The following is a 25,583-nucleotide window of genomic DNA, read 5'->3' as shown; positions in this document are numbered from 1 at the left end:
ATCCCCAAATTTAACATATCAAGATATGACAATCAGTGACATCTCCGTGATCAAAACAATGACCCAGAGAGCTGGTGGCAAATGTGGGGTAACTCTTCACTGAGACCAATGAGAGAAATTTAAAGAGGTTGCTGGGTTTAGTAGAAGAGTGACTTTTTGGGGACCGCCAGCTCCTGGGATGACCAGTCGTTATTTCATTACACTAAGCTACATTTTTCCTTTCCCTTTATTACTGACCCAAAAAAGGAGAAACTCATGCAGTTATATGCACACTAAAAAAAAAGGTATGTAAGCTCTAATTGCTGATATAGCACTATCTACAATCTATAAAAGCAGCATAAAGTATTACCCGGGTGCTCAGAAGGTCCAAAGTGCGATTGGTCCACCTTCATATATTTATTATATTTCAGCCTGCGGGATAAAGATAAGAGTCAATGCAAAATCCATCGATGGTGCTGCTTTAGGTGCCAGCGCCCCTTCTAATGCCAGTCTAGGAGGACGGTGGGGCAAGGCAACAATGTTATGGGCAGTTGGAATTTTATTTCTCAGGCCCAATAGCATAGCACTGGTTTTTGGTGAAATCCAAAATAAAATTTTTAAAAAATAATATATTTTTATCCTTTTTTTTTAACTTTTTTATTACATTTTTATGTGTTATTTTTTTTTACCCTAGCCTCATTCCTAATGCCACTGAATTTGTTGCCCGCCCCTGAGACCTACCCCAGGCTATGCCCCATGGCGGTACCCACATGCCCAATCCCTCATCGAGCCGTGGGCCTGCTTGTCTGGGATGGTGGCGAGGCTCCGGTACCTGTGTCTGTACGGCAGGTTCTCCTGGTACATGCACTCGTTGTCCTTCTCCATGTGACTGAGCCGTGTGTAGTCATTAGGGTACACGTATGTGAGGTGAACCTGGGGGGGGCAGAATACGTCATAAGTAGGCGGTAATGGACGCCGTATACACTGCTATGATGTACAGCGCTGCTCCCCTCATGAATATCCATGTCACGGCTGCCTCCACGGTATTCCTACAAAAACAGCCCGGAATGGCCGAGATAAGTGAATCTCCCAAAATTCATATCGGGCAGACCTACTCGATTCGGCCAGTCGCAGGCTCAATTTGGTCCGAATCAAAAGTGTCCCAAAAAGACAGATCGGACAGTTAAAAGAAAAAAAAATGGACTCTGCGGACTCGTCTACTGCCTCCGCAGCTCCCTGACCGATCCTCCGCAGCTCCCTGACCGATCCTCCGCAGCTCCCTGACCGATCCTCCGCTCACTCCCTCTTGTTTTAGTGGCACTTAATAGGCTTCGAGCAATCAGAAGAACCCAACTGTCTGACATTTTGCTGGAAATATGTAAATAGAATTACCGGTACCAAAAATTTCGGTTACACTAGAATACAATATTTTGTGGGAAATTTATTACTAAACCTATTTGTCAATTAATCAATTTGATCTTCTCTACACAGAGAGCTAAATATGTACTCTCCTGTGCTATAGACAGAAATGGCTGATAACAGGGAGCAGACGACTGTATTCGCTTCTCTTAGGGGCAGCCTGAAGTGGCTGATAACAGGGAGCAGACGACTGCATTCGCTTCTCTTAGAGGCAGCCTGAAGTGGCTGATAACAGGGAGCAGACGACTGCATTCGCTTCTCTTAGGGGCAGCCTGAAGTGGCTGATAACAGGGAGCAGACGACTGCATTCGCTTCTCCTAAAGGCAGCCTGAAACGGCTGATAACAGGGAGCAGACGACTGCATTCGCTACTCGTAAAGGCAGCCTGAAGTGGCTGATAACAGGGAGCAGACGACTGCATTCGCTTCTCTTAGGGGCAGCCTGAAATGGCTGATAACAGGGAGCAGATGACTGCATTCGCTTCTCCTAAAGGCAGCCTGAAACGGCTGATAACAGGGAGCAGATGACTGCATTCGCTACTCGTAAAGGCAGCCTGAAGTGGCTGATAACAGGGAGCAGATGACTGCATTCGCTACTCGTAAAGGCAGCCTGAAGTGGCTGATAACAGGGAGCAGACGACTGCATTCACTTCTCTTAGGGGCAGCCTGAAATGGCTGATAACAGGGAGCAGACGACTGCATTCACTTCTCTTAGGGGCAGCCTGAAATGGCTGATAACAGGGAGCAGATGACTGCATTCGCTTCTCCTAAAGGCAGCCTGAAGTGGCTGATAACAGGGAGCAGACGACTGCATTCACTTCTTAGAGGCAGCCTGAAACGGCTGATAACAGGGAGCAATAGACAGTACACCAGCCGCATTTGCGTTTCCTGCCATCCTCCACACTTACAAACTGTAGCCCCTGGTATCGCTGCAGTGGGTATCCCTCCACCAGGTAACTGGGTCTATACTGGCAGCTGGGAAGGACGCTGTGCACCCGGTTCATGGGCAGAAGACGGACTGAAAGCGATAAAGAGGATATGTCAGAATATTGGACACAAGTGTAACAAACACTCTGCTGTGAGAACTATCAGGTACGGGCGTTCAGTCCATGGATATAAATAAGAAACGTCTTATTCAGTCACAGCAAGCAGTTTGTAGGCCTCATTGATAAAACTGTCTTGGTTGCCCATAGCGACCAATCAGAGAACAGCTTTCATTTTCTAAGGGCAGTTTAAGAAATGAAAGCTGAGCTCTGATTGGTTGCTAGTGAAAAATGAAAGCTCATCTCTGATTTGTTGGTTTAATAAAAGCTGAGATACAAGTAATGTCATACAGTTTTCATCAACAAGGGCCTTTCAATATGAAAGCTTTATCGACAGTAAGACGTCTTTAATGTGTTACGAGCCAGTAATGGGTGTCACCTTTATAGACGTTGTCTCTGGGATCTTCTTTGAGCATGTCCGCCGGGTGTTGCTCGAGCTGCTCCTTGTAATAACTTGCTTTACTTACTGGTATCAGTGACGTGTTTCCCAGTGGCAGGTTTACGTCATCTATAGTTAGCAAGGAAAAAAAATGTAGTGTAGGAGCCGCCATCACACTGACAGCATAATGATCAATGGGAGGAGCATTTATAAAACAGGTGTGGTCTAAGACAAAGGAGGCTAAAGTGGGTGTGGTCAAAGACAAAGGCTAGTGGGTGTGGTCTAAGACAAAGGAGGCTACAGTGGGTGTGGACAAAGGCTAGTGGGTGTGGTCTAAGACAAAGGAGGCTACGGCGGGTGTGGTCTAAGACAAAGGCTGCAGTGAGTGTGGTCTAAGACAAAGGAGGCTACAGCGGGTGTGGTCTAAGACAAAGGCTACAGTGGGTGTGGTCTAAGACAAAGGAGGCTACAGCGGGTGTGGTCTAAGACAAAGGCTACAGTGGGTGTGGTCTAAGACAAAGGAGGCTAAAGTGGGTGTGGTCTAAGACAAAGGCTACAGTGAGTGTGGTCTAAGACAAAGGCTACAGTGGGTGTGTTCTAAGACAAAGGAGGCTACAGTGGGTGTGGTCAAAGACAAAGGCTAGTGGGTGTGGTCTAAGACAAAGGAGGCTAAAGTGGGTCTGGTCTAAGACAAAGGAGGCTAAAGTGAGTGTGGTCTAAGAAAAAGGAGGCTAAAGTGGGAGTTGACAAAGGAGGCTAAAGTGGGAGTTGTCAAAGACAAAGGAGGCTAAAGTGGGAGTGGTCTTAGGCTGGGTTCACATTGCGTTAGCAGCAGCCTATTCAGCACATACGCTAACGGGCTGCTGTTAACGCAAGTGCCGACGTTACATACCGCTAGCGCAGATAGAGCATCTGCTAGCTCTATCTGCGCTAGCAGTGACGGACCCGGAAACGCTGCAGCCCGAGTCTCAGGGTCCGTCGCTCAATGACGGAACATCCCTAGCACACGCCCATTGTGGGCGTGCGCTAGCGATGCGTCCGACATTGCAGTCATTGGCGGCCGTAAAGGACTACGTTACACCGCAATTATGCCGCGGTGTAACGTAGTCCGTTAGACGGACTGCCAGGACGCAGTGTGAACCTACCCTAAGACAAAGGAGGCTAAAGTGGGTGTGGTCTAAGACAAAGGAGGCTAAAGTGGTATGGTCTAGGACAAAGGTTACAGTGGGTGTGGTCTAAGACAAAGGCTACAGTGGGTGTGGTCTAAGACAAAGGAGGCTAAAGTGTGTGTGGTCTAAGACAAAGAAGTCTAAAGTGAGTGTGGTCTAAGACAATGTAGGCTAAGGTGGATGTGGTCTAGGATAATGGTGGCTAAAGTGGAAAAGACAAGAAAGACTAAAGTGGGTGTAGTCTAAGACAATAGAGGTATAGAGTGGATATGGTCTAATAAAATGGAGGCTAAAGTGGACATGGTCTAAGACAATATACAATAACATGGGTGTGGTCTAAGACAATAGAGGCTAAAGTGGGTGTAGGTTAAGAGAGTGGACACTAAAGTGGGTTTGGTCTAAGACAATAGAGGCCAAAGTAAGTGTGGTCTAAGAATTAAGGCTAAAGTGAATGTGGTATAAGAGAATAGAAAGTGGGTGTGGTCTAAAACAATGGAGGCTAAATTGGGTGTGGTCTAAGACAACAGAGTCAATTGTGGGTGTGGTCTAAAATAATAACATGGGTATGTCTAAAACAATGGACAATTCTGAAGATATTTACTATGTCATCACTAATATCAGGTATGTGCTAAAAGGAACTTACCAGAGAAAAGAGACAGGAACTGCGAGTCTATGAGCGAGAACTGAGAACTGATTGAAGATGGCCGCCACTGCGGAGGAAGACGAGCAAAGTGAGCGAAGGATACTGACTGCAACTATTACTATATACATAGCTACACAGAGGATGCCCAGGTTATACCAGCTGTATATATATAATTATATACAGGAGATACCCAGGTTATACCAACTGTACATATATAATTATATACAGGAGATGCCCGGGTTATACCAGCTGTACATATATAATTCTATAGGTTAGGATATGGGTTGAACTAGTAGGACTTAAAGTTTTCCTTCAACCTTAATAACTATGTTACTATGTTATAATTATATACAGAAGGTTATCATATACAGGAGATGCCCAGGTTATACCAGCTGTACATATATAGTTATATACAGGAGATGCCCAGGTTATGCCAGCCGTACATATATAATATATACAGGAGATACCCAGGTTATACCAGCCGTACATATATCATATATACAGGAGATGCCCAGGTTATACCAGCTGTACATATATAATTATATACAGAGATGCCCAGGTTATACCAGCCTTACATATATAATATATAGAGGAGATGCCCAGGTTATACCAGCTGTACATATATAGTTATATACAGGAGATGCCCAGGTTATACCAGCCGTACATATATAATATATACAGGAGATGCCCAGGTTATACCAGCTGTACATATATAATTATATACAGGAGATGCCCAGGTTATACCAGCCGTACATATATAATATATACAGGAGATGCCCAGGTTATACCAGCCGTACATATATAATATATACAGGAGATGCCCAGGTTATACCAGCTGTACATATATAATTATATACAGAGATGCCCAGGTTATACTAGCTGTACATATATAGTTATATACAGGAGATGCCCAGGTTATACCAGCCGTACATATATAATATATACAGGAGATGCCCAGGTTATACCAGCTGTACATATATAATATATACAGGAGATGCCCAGGTTATACCAGCTGTACATATATAATTATATACAGAGATGCCCAGGTTATACTAGCTGTACATATATAGTTATATACAGGATATGCCCGGGTTATACCGGCTGTACATATATAGTTATATACAGGAGATGCCCAGGTTATACCAGCTGTACATATATAATTATATACAGAGATGCCCAGGTTATACTAGCTGTACATATATAGTTATATACAGGATATGCCCGGGTTATACCGGCTGTACATATATAATATATACAGGAGATGCTCAGGTTATACCAGCTGTACATATATAGTTATATACAGGATATGCCCGGGTTATACCGGCTGTACATATATAGTTATATACAGGAGATGCCCAGGTTATACCAGCTGTACATATATAATTATATAGAGGAGATGCCCAGGTTATACCAGCTGTACATACAGTATATAGTTATATACTGCCACTCACCGCCAGCTCCACATGATCTGTCCCTTTGTCATCCTGTTTATGTAGCAGTTCAAAGTAATATCGCTTGGATGCCAACAACCTGCAATATGTAGACACGTGTATGTGAAGACGGGCACGGTGTGACTGTCATGGAGCCTGGCAGGGGGCAAACTGCTAATTCCACTGTCACTACTGACGCTTGGGTGAGGGGCGCTCGGTCTCCCCTCCTATCTGTTGTAGTACAATCTCTGTTATGGCCGATGATCTTGGGCGGGGGCGGGGTTTGTTTTCTTCCCACCCACGCAGAGCCCCAGGAATAGTTGAATGGGAAAAAGGAGATTCAGAGAATCAATGTGAAGGGTTGGCTTATCCTTCGATTATTGGGGCGCTCCCTCCACAGCACAGGCCTCTTTGGGGTACAGACATTTATCTCTGCGTCTTACCTGACTGACGCCGAAATTTGACCTTGAAATTTCCCATACTCCCCGGGGGCAGTCCAATGTTTCTCTGCCTGCAGTACAGAAAATAAAGCGTTAAGATGCTTTTTGGATGAGGCGAGATAGTTGTGTGCGCAGACCTCTCACAGCTGAGGGTTTGTTACAATGTATCAGTGCAGCACAGTAGTGTAGTCAGTAGATTCGGGGCCCCCTTTATTCTCTCTATATCTATGAGCCCGGCGGTGGAGTGATGGCTATGTGCACATGCAGAGGGATCGCCTATCCTTACCGGTCCTACTCGGCACAGGAGCCGCAGCTTCGCCACCGTCTGATCGTCGCTGAGCCAGAACTCGGAGTTGTCATCGGAAGAAACCGCGAACTGGAAATCATCTGCCGGAAAGAACATCCGCGTGTTACATTATAACCCACTGTCGTAGATTGGCTATGACCCTATGATAACACTTCATGTCCTGGAGGAAGACATGACATAAGACGAGACCCTCAGACCTTACCATCCGTAGCCGGGTGGAGGAACCCAAACATGCGGACCCCGTAGTTGGTCCACTGTGGGGTTATTGCCAGTTTACTGACTGTTGTGCGAATCTGGGGAAACAGAAAAATCGGAAATAGTCAAAGAATCTCAAAGAAAGCCCTTAAACCTGGCTGACGCGTTTCACGCCAGAGATTTGTGCTCATTGTATTGTGATGAATCTTTACAAGCACAAACATGGCTGACGAGTCTCAACCTCAGAATGTGGTGCCCAGGTAGGTTCCAACACCTCAGTAGTATATAACAAAACCTGGCACTCAACTTATATGCATTTTTTCACGGTCAGATTCCACCTCCTTCTACACATCTTACTCTGTATTACAGAAATGCCACAATACCTGCTTAATACTATAAGCTTTCCATAAATACCACCAACAAAACGGTATGTGACCCTTTCTATACCACCTCATCACTAGTGTTGAGCATTCCAATACTGCAAGTATCGGGTATCGGCTGATATTCGCTGTATCGGAATTCCGATACCGAGTTCCGATATTTTTGTGATATCGGAAATCGGAATCGGAAGTTCCTATAAGCTCCCAGGCGTGTGCGGTGCGTATGGTTCCCAGGGTCTGGAGGAGAGGAGACTCTCCTTCAGGCCCTGGGATCCATATTCATGTAAAAAATAAAGAATAAAAATAAACAATATGGATATACTCACCCCTCCGACGGCCCCTGGCTGTCACCGCTGCAAGCGTCTGCCTCCATTCCTAAGAATGCAGTGAGTGTAGGACCTGCGATGACGTCGCGGCTTGTGATTGGTCGCGTGAGCGGTCACGCGACCAATCACAAGCCGCGACGTCATCGAAGGTCCTTCACTCTGCATTCTTAGGAATGGAGGCAGACGCTTGCAGCGGTGACAGCCAGGGTTCGTCGGAGGGGTGAGTATATCCATATTTTTTATTTTTATTCTTTATTTTTTACATGAATATGGATCCCAGGGCCTGAAGGAGAGTCTCCTCTCCTCCAGACCCTGGGAACCATCCAGGATCACTTCCGATATTTGTGTCCCATTGACTTGCATTGGTATCGGGTATCGGTATCGGCGATATCCGATATTTTTTTGATATCGGCCGATCCAATCCGATACCGATACTTTCAAATATTGGAAGGTATCGCTCAACACTACTCATCACCCTTCTATACTCTATTCCTAATTTTGTGCCATGATCAGTCGGTTCTTCCATTCTCTTTGTATTATTGACAGTGCATTAATACGTTATGCCATATATTTGCCATATGCCTACCAGCTAGTCTATTTTGTATATACTTTATTTTTTATTTTTTTACCTTTTCTTTGTATATTATATTCTGTTCACAGTAACTGATGAAGGTCAAAATTTGTGACCGAAACGTTTTTGTTGCTGTAAAATAAAACCACTTGCATATATTGTAAGTTGAGTGCCAGGTTTTGTTATATAAGTCTCAAAGCAAGACTCCTAATGAGAAGTCGTACCTAAGGAAAAGGCCTCGTGGATGTGTGCCGACGCGTTTCACACAAGAAACTCTTCCTGGTGGCTGATACTTCTTGATACATATCTCTTACTGCACAAAAACTGCTGACACTTTTCACATTTAAAGATTATTATTCATAAATCAAAGCAAAAAAGATCCCTAACAGCACAAGCATGGCCGACGCGTTTTGAGTCAAGAATTCTTACCCACAAGTATTGTAAAGGATCCCTCAAAGCACCGATGTGGCTGATACTTTCTGACATGAAACATTCTTACCCGTAATGCTTAGATATCAGAAAAGATCTTCAGGAACTGACAAGTGGCTGACGCGTTTCACATCACAGATTTTACTCCCAACTCATTGTATTGTACTGTAGCTTTAAAAAGCACAAACTTGGTTAATGTGTTTCCAATCAAGGTTTCTATTAACAAGGTCACCCATATCGTAAAAACCCATAAATGTATCCCTGACGCATTTCACATAAATTCTTCCTTCTATCCTTTACTTCTTGTAAAGCGTCTATAAATTGGCCATTATGACTAAACATAACTTGTACACAGTGAAATAGACGTATAGAAGCAGAAGCAGGGCTGAATCAGGACAAAGGTTCTCACCATCATTGTACTAATGAAAGTGAAATCCTAAAAGCACCATGGGTGCATCACACGTAATATGCCGACAACTGGGGCTATGCTAGACTCACACCACCTGTTGTTTGGTGGAATTCACATGTACATTAGTAGCAACAGACCAACTATGGAAGCAGCTAATGAGCGTGTGTAAAAGATACCGTGAAGGAAGGAGGAGGAGGTGAGCTGTGACATCACCTATTGTGAATAGTGGATCCTGTGTTATCTACTGTATATAGAGGTGTTATCAGTCATTGTACAGGAGGAGGAGGTGAGCTGTAACATCACCTATTGTGAAGGGTGCATCCTGTGCTATTTACTGTATATAGAGGTGTTATCAGTCATTGTACAGGAGGAGGAGGCGAGCTGTAACATCACCTATTGTGAATGGTGGATCCTGTGCTATCTACTGTATATAGAGGTGTTATCAGTCACTGTACAGGAGGAGGAGGTGAGCTGTGACATCACCTATTGTGAATGATGGATCCTGGGTTATCTACTGTATATAGAGGTGTTATCAGTCATTGTACAGGAGGAGGTGAGCTGTGACATCACCTATTGTGAATGGTTGATCCTGTGTTATCTACTGTATATAGAGGTGTTATCACTCATTGTACAGGAGGAGGTGAGCTGTGACATCACCTATTGTGAATGGTTGATCCTGTGTTATCTACTGTATATAGAGGTGTTATCACTCATTGTACAGGAGGAGGTGAGCTGTGACATCACCTATTGTGAATGGTGGATCCTGTGTTATCTACTGTATATAGAGGTGTTATCAGTCATTGTACAGGAGGAGGAGGTGAGCTGTGACATCACCTATTGTGAATGGTGGATCCTGTGTTATCTACTGTATATAGAGGTGTTATCAGTCATTGTACAGGAGGAGGAGGTGAGCTGTGACATCACCTATTGTGAATGGTGGATCCTGTGTTATCTACTGTATATAGAGGTGCTATCAGTCATTGTACAGGAGGGGGAGGTGAGCTGTGACTTCACCTATTGTGAATGGTGGATCCCGTGTTATCTACTGTATATAGAGGTGTTATCAGTCATTGTACAGGAGGAGGTGAGCTGTGACATCACCTATTGTGAATGGTGGATCCCGTGTTATCTACTGTATATAGAGGTGTTATCACTCATTGTACAGGAGGAGGAGGTGAGCTGTGACATCACCTATTGTGAATGGTGGATCCTGTGTTATCTACTGTATATAGAGGTGTTATCAGTCATTGTACAGGAGGGGGAGGTGAGCTGTGACTTCACCTATTGTGAATGGTGGATCCCGTGTTATCTACTGTATATAGAGGTGTTATCAGTCATTGTACAGGAGGAGGTGAGCTGTGACATCACCTATTGTGAATGGTGGATCCCGTGTTATCTACTGTATATAGAGGTGTTATCACTCATTGTACAGGAGGAGGAGGTGAGCTGTGACATCACCTATTGTGAATGGTGGATCCTGTGTTATCTACTGTATATAGAGGTGTTATCAGTCATTGTACAGGAGGAGGTGAGCTGTGACATCACCTATTGTGAATGGTGGATCCCGTGTTATCTACTGTATATAGAGGTGCTATCAGACATTGTACAGGAGGAGGAGGTGAGCTGTGACATCACCTATTGTGAATGGTGGATCCTGTGTTATCTACTGTATATAGAGGTGCTATCAGACATTGTACAGGAGGGGGAGGTGAGCTGTGACTTCACCTATTGTGAATGGTGGATCCCGTGTTATCTACTGTATATAGAGGTGTTATCAGTCATTGTACAGGAGGAGGAGGCGAGCTGTAACATCACCTATTGTGAATGGTGGATCCTGTGTTATCTACTGTATATAGAGGTGCTATCAGACATTGTACAGGAGGGGGAGGTGAGCTGTGACTTCACCTATTGTGAATGGTGGATCCCGTGTTATCTACTGTATATAGAGGTGTTATCAGTCATTGTACAGGAGGAGGAGGCGAGCTGTAACATCACCTATTGTGAATGGTGGATCCTGTGTTATCTACTGTATATAGAGGTGCTATCAGACATTGTACAGGAGGGGGAGGTGAGCTGTGACTTCACCTATTGTGAATGGTGGATCCCGTGTTATCTACTGTATATAGAGGTGTTATCAGTCATTGTACAGGAGGAGGAGGCGAGCTGTAACATCACCTATTGTGAATGGTGGATCCTGTGTTATCTACTGTATATAGAGGTGTTATCAGTCATGATAAGGTGACAAGCCATAGTAGCAGTTCAACATGCTCCAAGGACTGAGATATTACTAACGGATGCTGCACTACTAGGCTCACCAGCCACTGAACAAATGTAAAGTACATTCAGCCGCTAAGGAAAGACGTAAACTACCGTGATTGACCATGAAACTAAGATCTAAACAATGTTCAGACACTAAAGTAGGGCCTAAAATACCAGTAACTAAAGAGACACCTAAGGTGTCCAGAAAACCTGTCTCCAAACCGTCCGAGCAGCAGCCGAGCACATCTGTAGAAGCTGTAAATCTGACCACAGTGTCCAGTGTGGATGTGGACGGGTATGTGACTGTAGGAAGAAAAAAAGCCTTTGTGGATTCCTTCAGAAAAGTCATAGCAGCACAGAAAACCTCTGAGCCTCCAGTGCTGGAGACAAGTCCCGGAAGTTATAATTTACTGGGAGAAGACAAAGAAGAAGAGGCACAAATGGAGCAGGGTGCTTCATACACCATAGAAAATGTCTGATGAGGTGGATCCTGACCCTCCTGTGTCCACGAAGAGGTGGGGCGCTGCAGGCGACAGCAGTGGAAGGAGGAAGAAGACCACAAAGTCTAAGTGACCAGGATGTGGCTGAGAATAAGCTCCAGTAATGTGAACAGTGAGACGTGTCTGAAGGGCAATGCCCATGTGACTGCAGCCAGGAGACACTGGAGGCTGGGTCCGTCATTGTGGTCCTTCAGTCTGGAGAGAAATGACGGTGGGGATTCTGTGTAACACCATGGAAGTCCAGGTGGACGGAGTCCTGGAGATCTGTCCGGCCGCTGTCTGATGCTGGACTTTATAATGGACTCCATCCATTATAGAGAAACATTTATGTTCCATAGATCAGGAAAAAGCGGAGGGAACTGTTGGGATTTGGCAATGTTTTCTAATGTTATTGTTTATGTGATGTAACAACGCAAGATTTATTCCCTTTATTATGTTGCGATTTCAATGTAAATATTCTGTAATATATCGTTGTGAGTTTTTAAATAAAAAGATCATTTATAGTAGTTATATTCTTGTACATAGGGGCAGTATTATAGTAATTATATTCTTGTATATAGGAGCAGTATTATAGTAGTTATATTCTTGTACATAGGAGCAGTATTATAGTAGTTATATTCTTGTATATAGGGGGCAGTATTATAGTAGTTATATTCTTGTACATAGGGGCAGTATTATAGTAGTTATATTCCTGTACATAGGGGCAGTATTATAGTAGTTATATTCTTGTATATAGGAGCAGTATTATAGTAGTTATATTCTTGTACATAGGGGCGGTATTATAGTACTTATATTCCTGTACATAGGGGCAGTATTATAGTAGTTATATTCTTGTACATAGGGGCAGTATTATAGTACTTATATTCCTGTACATAGGGGCAGTATTATAGTACTTATATTCTTGTACATAGGGGCAGTATTATAGTAGTTATATTCTTGTATATAGGAGGCAGTATTATAGTAGTTATATTCTTGTACATAGGGGCAGTATTATAGTAGTTATATTCTTGTACATAGGGAGCAGTATTATAGTAGTTATATTCTTGTATATAGGAGGCAGTATTATAGTAGTTATATTCTTGTACATAGGGGCAGTATTATAGTAGTTATATTCTTGTACATAGGAGCAGTATTATAGTAGTTATATTCCTGTACATAGGGGCAGTATTATAGTAGTTATATTCTTGTACATAGGGGCAGTATTATAGTACTTATATTCCTGTACATAGGGGCAGTATTATAGTAGTTATATTCTTGTACATAGGGGCAGTATTATAGTACTTATATTCTTGTACATAGGGGCAGTATTATAGTAGTTATATTCTTGTACATAGGAGCAGTATTATAGTACTTATATTCTTGTACATAGGGGCAGTATTATAGTAGTTATATTCTTGTACATAGGAGCAGTATTATAGTAGTTATATTCCTGTACATAGGGGCAGTATTATAGTAGTTATATTATTGTACATAGGAGCAGTATTATAGTAGTTATATTCTTGTATATAGGAGGCAGTATTATAGTAGTTATATTCTTGTACATAGGGGCAGTATTATAGTAGTTATATTCTTGTACATAGGGAGCAGTATTATAGTAGTTATATTCTTGTATATAGGAGGCAGTATTATAGTAGTTATATTCTTGTACATAGGGGCAGTATTATAGTAGTTATATTCTTGTACATAGGGGCAGTATTATAGTAGTTATATTCTTGTACATAGGAGCAGTATTATAGTAGTTATATTCCTGTACATAGGGGCGGTATTATAGTAGTTATATTATTGTACATAGGAGCAGTATTATAGTAGTTATATTCTTGTATATAGGAGGCAGTATTATAGTAGTTATATTCTTGTACATAGGGGCAGTATTATAGTAGTTATATTCTTGTATATAGGAGGCAGTATTATAGTAGTTATATTCTTGTACATAGGGGCAGTATTATAGTAGTTATATTCTTGTACATAGGGGCAGTATTATAGTAGTTATATTCTTGTACATAGGAGCAGTATTATAGTAGTTATATTCCTGTACATAGGGGCGGTATTATAGTAGTTATATTATTGTACATAGGAGCAGTATTATAGTAGTTATATTCTTGTATATAGGAGGCAGTATTATAGTAGTTATATTCTTGTACATAGGGGCAGTATTATAGTAGTTATATTCTTGTATATAGGAGGCAGTATTATAGTAGTTATATTCTTGTACATAGGGAGCAGTATTATAGTAGTTATATTCTTGTATATAGGAGGCAGTATTATAGTAGTTATATTCTTGTACATAGGGGCAGTATTATAGTAGTTATATTCTTGTACATAGGGGCAGTATTATAGTAGTTATATTCCTGTACATAGGGGCAGTATTATAGTAGTTATATTCTTGTACATAGGAGCAGTATTATAGTAGTTATATTCTTGTACATAGGGGCAGTATTATAGTAGTTATATTCTTGTACATAGGAGCAGTATTATAGTAGTAATATTCTTTTACATAGGAGCAGTATTATAGTAGTTATATTCTTGTACATAGGGGCAGTATTATAGTACTTATATTCTTGTACATAGGACCAGTATTATAGTAGTTATATTCTTGTACATAGGGGACAGTATTATAGTAGTTATATTCTTGTACATAGGGGGCAGTATTATAGTAGTAATATTCTTTTACATAGGAGCAGTATTATAGTAGTTATATTCTTGTACATAGGGGACAGTATTATAGTAGTTATATTCTTGTACATAGGGGGCAGTATTATAGTAGTTATATTCTTGTACATAGGAGCAGTATTATAGTAGTTATATTCTTGTACATAGGAGCAGTATTATAGTAGCTATATTCTTGTACACAGGGGCAGTATTATAGTAGTTATATTCTTGTACATAGGAGCAGTATTATAGTAGTTATATTCTTGTACATAGGGGCAGTATTATAGTAATTATATTCTGTACATAGGAGCAGTATTATAGTAGTTATATTCTTGTACATAGGGGCAGTATTATAGTAGTTATATTCTTGTACATAGGAGCAGTATTATAGTAGTTATATTCTTGTACATAGGAGCAGTATTATAGTAGTTATATTCTTGTACATAGGAGCAGTATTATAGTAGTTATATTCTTGTACATAGGAGGCAGTATTATAGTAGTTATATTCCTGTACATAGGAGCAGTATTATAGTAGTTATATTCTTGTACATAGGAGCAGTATTATAGTAGTTATATTCTTGTACATAGGAGCATTATTATAGTAGTTATATTCTTGTACATAGGGGCAGTATTATAGTAGTTATATTCTTGTCCATAGGAGCAGTATTATAGTAGTTATATTCTTGCACATATATGTTTTGGTCACTATATTAATACTTTTACTGTAGGTAAATTATAAGTGAAATTTTCTTACATGAGGGAAAAGTGGAAAGTGAAGGTTTCGTCGGAGTTGCTGGATGCTGCTTCCACACCAATCTTCAAATATGTGGAGATTGACCCTACCGGCAAACTGAAGGAGACACAGAAATATAAAGGCAGATTGGAATCTATTATCTATCTATCCACAGTGGCATGTAAAAGTTTGTACACCCCTGGTCAAAATTACTGTAATTGTTAACAGTTGAGCAAGTTGAAGATTAAATAATCTCTAAAGGCCTAAAGATACAGATACATTCCCTTTGTATTTTAGGTAAATAGTTTTCTTTTTTTACATTTGAAAAATTACAAAATGGAAAATGGATCAATGGAAAAGTTTGGGCACCCTGCATGGTTAGTACCTAGTAGCACCCCCTTTTGAAAGTATCACAGCTTGTAAATGCTTTTTGAGCCAGCCAAGGATCTTTCAATTCTGCTATTTTGAGGTCTCGCCACAGATTTTCAATAATGTTCAGATCAGGGGACTGTGAGGGCCATTGTAAAACCTTCATCTTGCGCCTGTTGAGGTCTTCTTTTGTGGATTGTGACTTGTGTTTAGGATCTTTCTCCATGTATAGCAGCCATCCTATTCCTCTTCTCACCTTCAGCTTTTTTACATATGTTTTATGTTTGCATCGAGAATTTGTTGAATTCTCATTGAATCCAGTCTTCCCTCTACCCGTGAAATGTTCTCTGTGCCATTGGCTGCAACACAACTCCAAAGTATGATTGATCCCCCATGCTTAATGGTTGGGGGATGTTCTTTCCCAAAAATTCTGTCCCCTTTTTTCTCCACACATAACTTTTTGATCATTATGGCCACAGAGTTCTATTTTAACCTCATCTGTCAACAGGACTTCTTTCCATAATGCATCAGGCTTGTTTAGATGTTGTTTTGCATAGTTATGATGCTGAATTCTATGGTGAGGACGCAGGAGAGGTTTTTTTGATGACTCTTCCATGAAGGCCATATTTGTACAGGTGTCTCTGAACAGTAGTACAATGTACAATACCAGAGTCTGCTAGATCTTTCTGAAAGTCTTTTGCAATCAAGTGGGGGTTCTGATTTGCTTCTCCAGCCCTCCTATGAGCAGCTCTCACTGAAATTTTGCTTGGTCTTGCAGACCTCCACTGTTCCTGGTAACGACCATTTCTTAATTACATTTCGAACTGGGTAAAGGGCAACTTGAAAACACTTTTCTATCTTCTTATAGCCTTCTCCTGCTTTGTGGGCCTCGACCATTCTGAGAGTGCTAGGCAGCTGCTTACAAGATCTCATGGCTGCTGGTTTTGGCACAAGGTTAGAGGAGGCTGGGTTTTTATAAACTTGGGAAATTTGCATCTCCCGGCCTTTCCTAATGATGATAGTGAACAAGTCATAACCCTAACGGGCTAATTAAGGTCTGAAAATAAAAGTAATTTTGACCAGGGGTGCCCAAACTTTTGCATGCGCCTCTATTTATCTGGTCCTTCTATATATTTCTTACCTCAGGCTTCCATGGGACGGACAGATTGCAGGTGCTGGATTCTTGAAGCTGCAGAGATGAGACGATTTCAGTGAGTGCCATAAATCAGATCAGACGCAGTCTTGGCGACGTCACTCTCATCAGCCTTGTCACTCTCGGCACTGTCACTCTCATCAGCCTTGTCACTCTCAGCACTGTCACTCTCAGCACTGTCACTCTAGGCCCTGTCACTCTCAGCACTGTCACTCTAGGCCCTGTCACTCTCAGCACTGTCACTCTCAGCACTGTCACTCTCAGCACTGTCACTCTAGGCCCTGTCACTCTCAGCACTGTCACTCTAGGCCCTGTCACTCTCAGCACTGTCACTCTAGGCCCTGTCACTCTCAGCACTGTCACTCTCAGCACTGTCACTCTCAGCACTGTCACTCTAGGCCCTGTCACTCTCAGCACTGTCACTCTCATCAGCCTTGTCACTCTCAGCGCTGTCACTCTCATCAGCCTTGTCACTCTCAGCACTGTCACTCTCAGCACTGTCACTCTAGGCCCTGTCACTCTCAGCACTGTCACTCTAGGCCCTGTCACTCTCAGCACTGTCACTCTAGGCCCTGTCACTCTCAGCACTGTCACTCTCATCAGCCTTGTCACTCTCGGCCCTGTCACTCTCATCAGCCTTGTCACTCTCAGCACTGTCACTCTAGGCTCTGTCACTCTCAGCACTGTCACTCTAGGCGCTGTCACTCTCAGCACTGTCACTCTCATCAGCCTTGTCACTCTCAGCGCTGTCACTCTAAGCGCTGTCACTCTCAGCACTGTCACTCTAGGCTCTGTCACTCTCAGCACTGTCACTCTAGGCCCTGTCACTCTCAGCACTGTCACTCTCATCAGCCTTGTCACTCTCAGCACTGTCACTCTAGGCCCTGTCACTCTCAGCACTGTCACTCTTGGCCCTGTCACTCTCAGTGCTGTCACTCTAGGCCCTGTCACTCTCAGCACTGTCACTCTTGGCCCTGTCACTCTAGGCCCTGTCACTCTCAGCCCTGTCTCTCTCGGCCCTGTCACTCTCGGCCCTGTCCCTCTAGGCCCTGTCACTCTCAGTGCTGTCACTCTAGGCCCTGTCCCTCTAGGCCCTGTCACTATCAGTGCTGTCACTTTAGGCCACTGTCACTCTCAGTCCTGTCACTCTAGGCCCTGTCACTCTCAGTGCTGTCACTCTCGGCCACGTCACTCTCAGTGCTGTCACTCTCGGCCACTGTCACTCTCAGCACTGTCACTCTAGGCCCTGTCACTCTAGGCCCTGTCACTCTCAGCGCTGTCACTCTCGGCCCTGTCCCTCTAGTCCCTGTCACTCTAGTCCCTGTCACTCTAGTCCCTGTCACTGTAGTCCCAGTCACTCTAGGCCACTGTCACTCTAGGCCCTGTCACTCTCAGTTCTGCCACTCTAGGCCCTGTCACTCTCAGTGCTGTCACTCTCGGCCCTGTCACTCTAGGCCCTGTCACTCTAGGCCCTGTCAATCTAGGCCACTGTCACTCTAGGCCACTGTCACTCTAGGCCCTGTCACTCTCAGTGCTGTCACTCTAGGCCCTGTCAATCTAGGCCACTGTCACTCTAGGCCACTGTCACTCTAGGCCCTGTCACTCTCAGCGCTGTCACTCACGGCCCTGTCACTCTCAATGCTGTCACTCTAGGCCCTGTCACTCTCAGCGCTGTCACTCTAGGCCCTGTCACTCTCAGCGCTGTCACTCTAGGCCCTCACACTCTCGGCCCTGTCACTCCCAGCACTGTCATTCTAGGCCCTGTCACTCTCAGCACTGTCACTCTCGGCCCTGTCACTCTAGGCCGTCACTCTCAGCACTGTCACTCTTGCCGCTGTCACTCTCAGCGCTGTCACTCTAGGCCCTGTCACTCTCAGCGCTGTCACTCACGGCCCTGTCACTCTCAGTGCTGTCACTCTCGGCCCTGTCACTCTCAGTGCTGTCACTCTAGGCCCTCACACTCTCGGCCCTGTCACTCCCAGCACTGTCATTCTAGGCCCTGTCACTCTCAGCGCTGTCACTCTAGGCCCTGTCACTCTCAGCACTGTCACTCTCGGCCCTGTCACTCTCAGTGCTGTCACTCTAGGCCCTGTCACTCTCAGTGCAGTCACTCTTGCCGCTGTCACTCTCAGCGCTGTCACTCTAGGCCCGGTCACTCTCAGTGCTGTCACTCTCGGCCCTGTCACTCTCAGCGCTGTCACTCTAGGCCCTGTCACTCTCAGCACTGTCACTCTCGGCCCTGTCACTCTCAGTGCTGTCACTCTAGGCCCTGTCACTCTCAGTGCAGTCACTCTTGCCGCTGTCACTCTCAGCACTGTCACTCTCGGCCCTGTCACTCTCAGTGCTGTCACTCTAGGCCCTGTCACTCTCAGTGCAGTCACTCTTGCCGCTGTCACTCTCAGCGCTGTCACTCTAGGCCCTGTCACTCTCAGCGCTGTCACTCTAGGCCCTGTCACTCTCAGCACTGTCACTCTCGGCCCTGTCACTCTCAGTGCTGTCACTCTAGGCCCTGTCACTCTCAGTGCAGTCACTCTTGCCGCTGTCACTCTCAGCGCTGTCACTCTAGGCCCGGTCACTCTCAGTGCTGTCACTCTAGGCCCTCACACTCTCAGTGCTGTCACTCTAGGCCCTCACACTCTCGGCCCTGTCACTCCCAGCACTGTCACTCTAGGCCCTGTCACTCTCAGCGCTGTCACTCTAGGCCCGGTCACTCTCAGTGCTGTCACTCTAGGCCCTCACACTCTCGGCCCTGTCACTCCCAGCACTGTCATTCTAGGCCCTGTCACTCTCTGCACTGTCACTCTCAGTGATGTCACTCTTGCCGCTATCACTCTCAGCGCTGTCACTCTAGGCCCTGTCACTCTCAGTGCTGTCACTCTAGGCCGTCACTCTCAGCACTGTCACTCTTGCCGCTGTCACTCTCAGCGCTGTCACTCTAGGCCCTGACACTCGGCCCTGTCACTCTCAGAGCTGTCATTCTCGCCGCTGTCACTCTCGGCGCCGTCACTCTCATTACCATTGCCTGCTTTCTGCACCCTTTTCTCCCCCATTGTTTTGCCTTCTGGGGAGGAGACATAAACAAGTCTGTGCAGCACAGAGGAGCAGCCGCTTCTACAGCAGCCAGTTGTGGGATATGTAAGTGACCAGAGCTGAGGATCCTGGAGGCTGTTTAGTTGTACTTATGAGTTTGTCTGCGCAGGTGACTCATGCTGAGAGTTGTAGTGCGATGGAATAATGCTAGGGTAAAATGTCCGGCGTTCACATGACATCATGGAGGGGATTAGCAGCAGATGGCGGATCACCAGCACAAATGCTTCAGCACAGGAAGGTTACCTGGGAAGGACGAGAACTGACGCCCACGGCACGATCACGCTATGTGGTCACCCATAAGGATAATGTGCAGGTCACTGAACACAGAGAAAAGCTCCAATGTATTCCCCACTGGTGTTAACCCCATAAATACCTTATTATGATGGGATGTAAGGTGCTCTAGTCCTGTGTGCCACCTTGTATGATGGGATGGAAGGTGCTCTAGTCCTATGTGCCACCTTGTATGATGGGATGTAAGGTGCTCTAGTCCTATGTACCACCTTGTATGATGGGATATAAAGTGCTCTAGTCCTATGTGCCACCTTGTATGATGGGATGTAAGGTGCTCTAGTCCTATGTGCCACCTTGTATGATGGGATGTAAGGTGCTCTAGTCCTATGTGCCACCTTGTATGATGGGATGTAAGGTGCTCTAGTCCTATGTGCCACCTTGTATGATGGGATGTAAGGTGCTCTAGTCCTATGTGCCACCTTGTATGATGGGATGTAAGGTGCTCTAGTCCTATGTGCCACCTTGTATGATGGGATGGAAGGTGCTCTAGTCCTATGTACCACCTTGTATGATGGGATGTAAGGTGCTCTAGTCCTATGTGCCACCTTGTAGGATGGGATGTAAGGTGCTCTAGTCCTATGTGCCACCTTGTATGATGGGATGTAAGGTGCTCTAGTCCTATGTACCACCTTGTATGGTGGGATGTAAGGTGCTCTAGTCCTATGTACCACCTTGTATGATGGGATGTAAGGTGCTCTAGTCCTATGTGCCACCTTGTATGGTGGGATGTAAGGTGCTCTAGTCCTATGTACCACCTTGTATGATGGGATGTAAGGTGCTCTAGTCCTATGTGCCACCTTGTATGGTGGGATGTAAGGTGCTCTAGTCCTATGTACCACCTTGTAGGATGGGATATAAGGTGCTCTAGTCCTATGTGCCACCTTGTATGGTGGGATGTAAGGTGCTCTAGTCCTATGTACCACCTTGTATGATGGGATGTAAGGTGCTCTAGTCCTATGTGCCACCTTGTAGGATGGGATGTAAGGTGCTCTAGTCCTATGTGCCACCTTGTATGATGGGATGTAAGGTGCTCTAGTCCTATGTACCACCTTGTATGGTGGGATGTAAGGTGCTCTAGTCCTATGTGCCACCTTGTATGATGGGATGTAAGGTGCTCTAGTCCTATGTGCCACCTTGTATGGTGGGATGTAAGGTGCTCTAGTCCTATGTGCCACCTTGTATGGTGGGATGTAAGGTGCTCTAGTCCTCTGTGCCACCTTGTATGATGGGATGGAAGGTGCTCTAGTCCTCTGTGCCACCTTGTATGGTGGGATGTAAGGTGCTCTAGTCCTATGTGCCACCTTGTATGATGGGATGGAAGGTGCTCTAGTCCTCTGTGCCACCTTGTATGATGGGATGGAAGGTGCTCTAGTCCTATGTGCCACCTTGTATGATGGGATGTAAGGTGCTCTAGTCCTATGTGCCACCTTGTAGGATGGGATATAAGTTGCTCTAGTCCTATGTACCACCTTGTATGATGGGATATAAAGTGCTCTAGTCCTATGTGCCACCTTGTATGATGGGATGGAAGGTGCTCTAGTCCTATGTGCCACCTTGTATGATGGGATGGAAGGTGCTCTAGTCCTCTGTGCCACCTTGTACGATGGGATGTAAGGTGCTCTAGTCCTATGTGCCACCTTGTATGATGGGATGGAAGGTGCTCTAGTCCTATGTACCACCTTGTATGGTGGGATGTAAGGTGCTCTAGTCCTATGTGCCACCTTGTATGATGGGATGTAAGGTGCTCTAGTCCTATGTGCCACCTTGTATGATGGGATGTAAGGTGCTCTAGTCCTATGTACCACCTTGTATGATGGGATATAAAGTGCTCTAGTCCTATGTGCCACCTTGTATGATGGGATGTAAGGTGCTCTAGTCCTATGTACCACCTTGTATGGTGGGATGTAAGGTGCTCTAGTCCTCTGTGCCACCTTGTATGATGGGATGTAAGGTGCTCTAGTCCTATGTGCCACCTTGTAGGATGGGATGTAAGGTGCTCTAGTCCTATGTGCCACCTTGTATGATGGGATGTAAGGTGCTCTAGTCCTATGTGCCACCTTGTAGGATGGGATATAAGTTGCTCTAGTCCTATGTGCCACCTTGTATGGTGGGATGTAAGGTGCTCTAGTCCTATGTGCCACCTTGTATGATGGGATGTAAGGTGCTCTAGTCCTATGTGCCACCTTGTATGATGGGATGGAAGGTGCTCTAGTCCTATGTGCCACCTTGTAGGATGGGATATAAGTTGCTCTAGTCCTATGTGCCACCTTGTATGATGGGATATAAAGTGCTCTAGTCCTATGTGCCACCTTGTATGGTGGGATGTAAGGTGCTCTAGTCCTATGTGCCACCTTGTATGATGGGATGGAAGGTGCTCTAGTCCTATGTGCCACCTTGTATGATGGGATGTAAGGTGCTCTAGTCCTATGTGCCACCTTGTATGATGGGATGTAAGGTGCTCTAGTCCTATGTGCCACCTTGTATGATGGGATGTAAGGTGCTCTAGTCCTATGTGCCACCTTGTATGATGGGATGTAAGGTGCTCTAGTCCTCTGTGCCACCTTGTATGATGGGATGTAAGGTGCTCTAGTCCTCTGTGCCACCTTGTATGATGGGATGGAAGGTGCTCTAGTCCTATGTGCCACCTTGTATGATGGGATGTAAGGTGCTCTAGTCCTATGTGCCACCTTGTACGATGGGATGTAAGGTGCTCTAGTCCTATGTGCCACCTTGTACGATGGGATGTAAGGTGCTCTAGTCCTATGTGCCACCTTGTATGATGGGATGTAAGGTGCTCTAGTCCTCTGTGCCACCTTGTATGATGGGATGGAAGGTGCTCTAGTCCTATGTGCCACCTTGTATGATGGGATGTAAGGTGCTCTAGTCCTATGTGCCACCTTGTATGATGGGATGTAAGGTGCTCTAGTCCTATGTGCCACCTTGTACGATGGGATGTAAGGTGCTCTAGTCCTATGTACCACCTTGTATGATGGGATGTAAGGTGCTCTAGTCCTATGTACCACCTTGTATGATGGGATGTAAGGTGCTCTAGTCCTATGTGCCACCTTGTACGATGGGATGCAAGGTGCTCTAGTCCTATGTACCACCTTGTATGATGGGATGTAAGGTGCTCTAGTCCTATGTACCACCTTGTATGATGGGATGTAAGGTGCTCTAGTCCTATGTACCACCTTGTATGATGGGATGTAAGGTGCTCTAGTCCTATGTGCCACCTTGTATGATGGGATGTAAGGTGCTCTAGTCCTATGTGCCACCTTGTACGATGGGATGTAAGGTGCTCTAGTCCTATGTACCACCTTGTATGATGGGATGTAAGGTGCTCTAGTCCTATGTACCACCTTGTATGGTGGGATGTAAGGTGCTCTAGTCCTATGTGCCACCTTGTACGATGGGATGTAAGGTGCTCTAGTCCTATGTGCCACCTTGTATGGTGGGATGTAAGGTGCTCTAGTCCTATGTGCCACCTTGTATGATGGGATGGAAGGTGCTCTAGTCCTATGTGCCACCTTGTAGGATGGGATATAAAGTGCTCTAGTCCTATGTGCCACCTTGTATGATGGGATGGAAGGTGCTCTAGTCCTATGTGCCACCTTGTATGATGGGATGGAAGGTGCTCTAGTCCTCTGTGCCACCTTGTATGATGGGATATAAAGTGCTCCAGTCCTATGTGCCACCTTGTATGATGGGATGTAAGGTGCTCTAGTCCTATGTGCCACCTTGTATGATGGGATGTAAGGTGCTCTAGTCCTATGTGCCACCTTGTATGATGGGATGTAAGGTGCTCTAGTCCTATGTGCCACCTTGTATGATGGGATGTAAGGTGCTCTAGTCCTATGTGCCACCTTGTATGATGGGATGGAAGGTGCTCTAGTCCTATGTGCCACCTTGTATGATGGGATGTAAGGTGCTCTAGTCCTATGTACCACCTTGTATGGTGGGATGTAAGGTGCTCTAGTCCTATGTGCCACCTTGTACGATGGGATGTAAGGTGCTCTAGTCCTATGTACCACCTTGTATGGTGGGATGTAAGGTGCTCTAGTCCTATGTGCCACCTTGTATGATGGGATGTAAGGTGCTCTAGTCCTATGTGCCACCTTGTATGGTGGGATGTAAGGTGCTCTAGTCCTCTGTGCCACCTTGTATGATGGGATGGAAGGTGCTCTAGTCCTATGTGCCACCTTGTATGATGGGATGTAAGGTGCTCTAGTCCTATGTGCCACCTTGTATGGTGGGATGGAAGGTGCTCTAGTCCTATGTGCCACCTTGTATGATGGGATGTAAGGTGCTCTAGTCCTATGTACCACCTTGTATGATGGGATATAAAGTGCTCTAGTCCTATGTGCCACCTTGTATGATGGGATGGAAGGTGCTCTAGTCCTATGTGCCACCTTGTAGGATGGGATATAAGTTGCTCTAGTCCTATGTACCACCTTGTATGATGGGATATAAAGTGCTCTAGTCCTATGTGCCACCTTGTATGATGGGATGGAAGGTGCTCTAGTCCTATGTGCCACCTTGTATGATGGGATGGAAGGTGCTCTAGTCCTATGTGCCACCTTGTATGATGGGATGTAAGGTGCTCTAGTCCTATGTACCACCTTGTATGATGGGATATAAAGTGCTCTAGTCCTATGTGCCACCTTGTATGATGGGATGTAAGGTGCTCTAGTCCTATGTGCCACCTTGTATGATGGGATGTAAGGTGCTCTAGTCCTATGTGCCACCTTGTATGATGGGATGTAAGGTGCTCTAGTCCTATGTGCCACCTTGTATGATGGGATGTAAGGTGCTCTAGTCCTGTGTGCCACCTTGTAGGATGGGATGTAAGGTGCTCTAGTCCTGTGTGCCACCTTGTATGATGGGATGTAAGGTGCTCTAGTCCTATGTGCCACCTTGTATGATGGGATGTAAGGTGCTCTAGTCCTATGTACCACCTTGTATGATGGGATATAAAGTGCTCTAGTCCTATGTGCCACCTTGTATGATGGGATGTAAGGTGCTCTAGTCCTATGTGCCACCTTGTATGATGGGATGTAAGGTGCTCTAGTCCTATGTGCCACCTTGTATGATGGGATGTAAGGTGCTCTAGTCCTATGTGCCACCTTGTATGATGGGATGTAAGGTGCTCTAGTCCTATGTGCCACCTTGTATGATGGGATGTAAGGTGCTCTAGTCCTATGTGCCACCTTGTATGATGGGATGTAAGGTGCTCTAGTCCTATGTGCCACCTTGTATGATGGGATGTAAGGTGCTCTAGTCCTATGTGCCACCTTGTATGATGGGATGTAAGGTGCTCTAGTCCTATGTACCACCTTGTATGGTGGGATGTAAGGTGCTCTAGTCCTATGTGCCACCTTGTACGATGGGATGTAAGGTGCTCTAGTCCTATGTACCACCTTGT

General features: G+C 44.9%; 1 protein-coding gene across 1 annotated transcript in view; it reads right to left on the bottom strand.

Annotated features, from left to right (window-relative positions):
* The window catches only part of B4GALNT3 (beta-1,4-N-acetyl-galactosaminyltransferase 3), a 70,315-nt gene that overhangs the window by 9,100 nt on the left and 35,632 nt on the right, over positions 1 to 25,583 (bottom strand). The window contains exons 3-13 of the mRNA XM_077267018.1: positions 16,769 to 16,816; positions 15,280 to 15,375; positions 7,010 to 7,100; positions 6,787 to 6,887; positions 6,504 to 6,571; positions 6,082 to 6,160; positions 4,631 to 4,697; positions 2,819 to 2,947; positions 2,305 to 2,414; positions 812 to 912; positions 350 to 411 (exon numbers count right to left, since the gene is read on the bottom strand). Coding sequence (XP_077123133.1) covers positions 350 to 411; positions 812 to 912; positions 2,305 to 2,414; positions 2,819 to 2,947; positions 4,631 to 4,697; positions 6,082 to 6,160; positions 6,504 to 6,571; positions 6,787 to 6,887; positions 7,010 to 7,100; positions 15,280 to 15,375; positions 16,769 to 16,816 — 952 coding nt within the window. The remainder of the gene's footprint in view (positions 1 to 349; positions 412 to 811; positions 913 to 2,304; positions 2,415 to 2,818; positions 2,948 to 4,630; positions 4,698 to 6,081; positions 6,161 to 6,503; positions 6,572 to 6,786; positions 6,888 to 7,009; positions 7,101 to 15,279; positions 15,376 to 16,768; positions 16,817 to 25,583) is intronic.

This window comes from Ranitomeya variabilis, chromosome 5, assembly GCF_051348905.1.
Source record: "Ranitomeya variabilis isolate aRanVar5 chromosome 5, aRanVar5.hap1, whole genome shotgun sequence".
NCBI classification, from domain to species: domain Eukaryota; kingdom Metazoa; phylum Chordata; class Amphibia; order Anura; family Dendrobatidae; genus Ranitomeya; species Ranitomeya variabilis.
The sequence above is the reverse complement of the archived record's forward strand: the minus strand, read 5'-3'. Positions and strand labels throughout refer to the sequence as shown.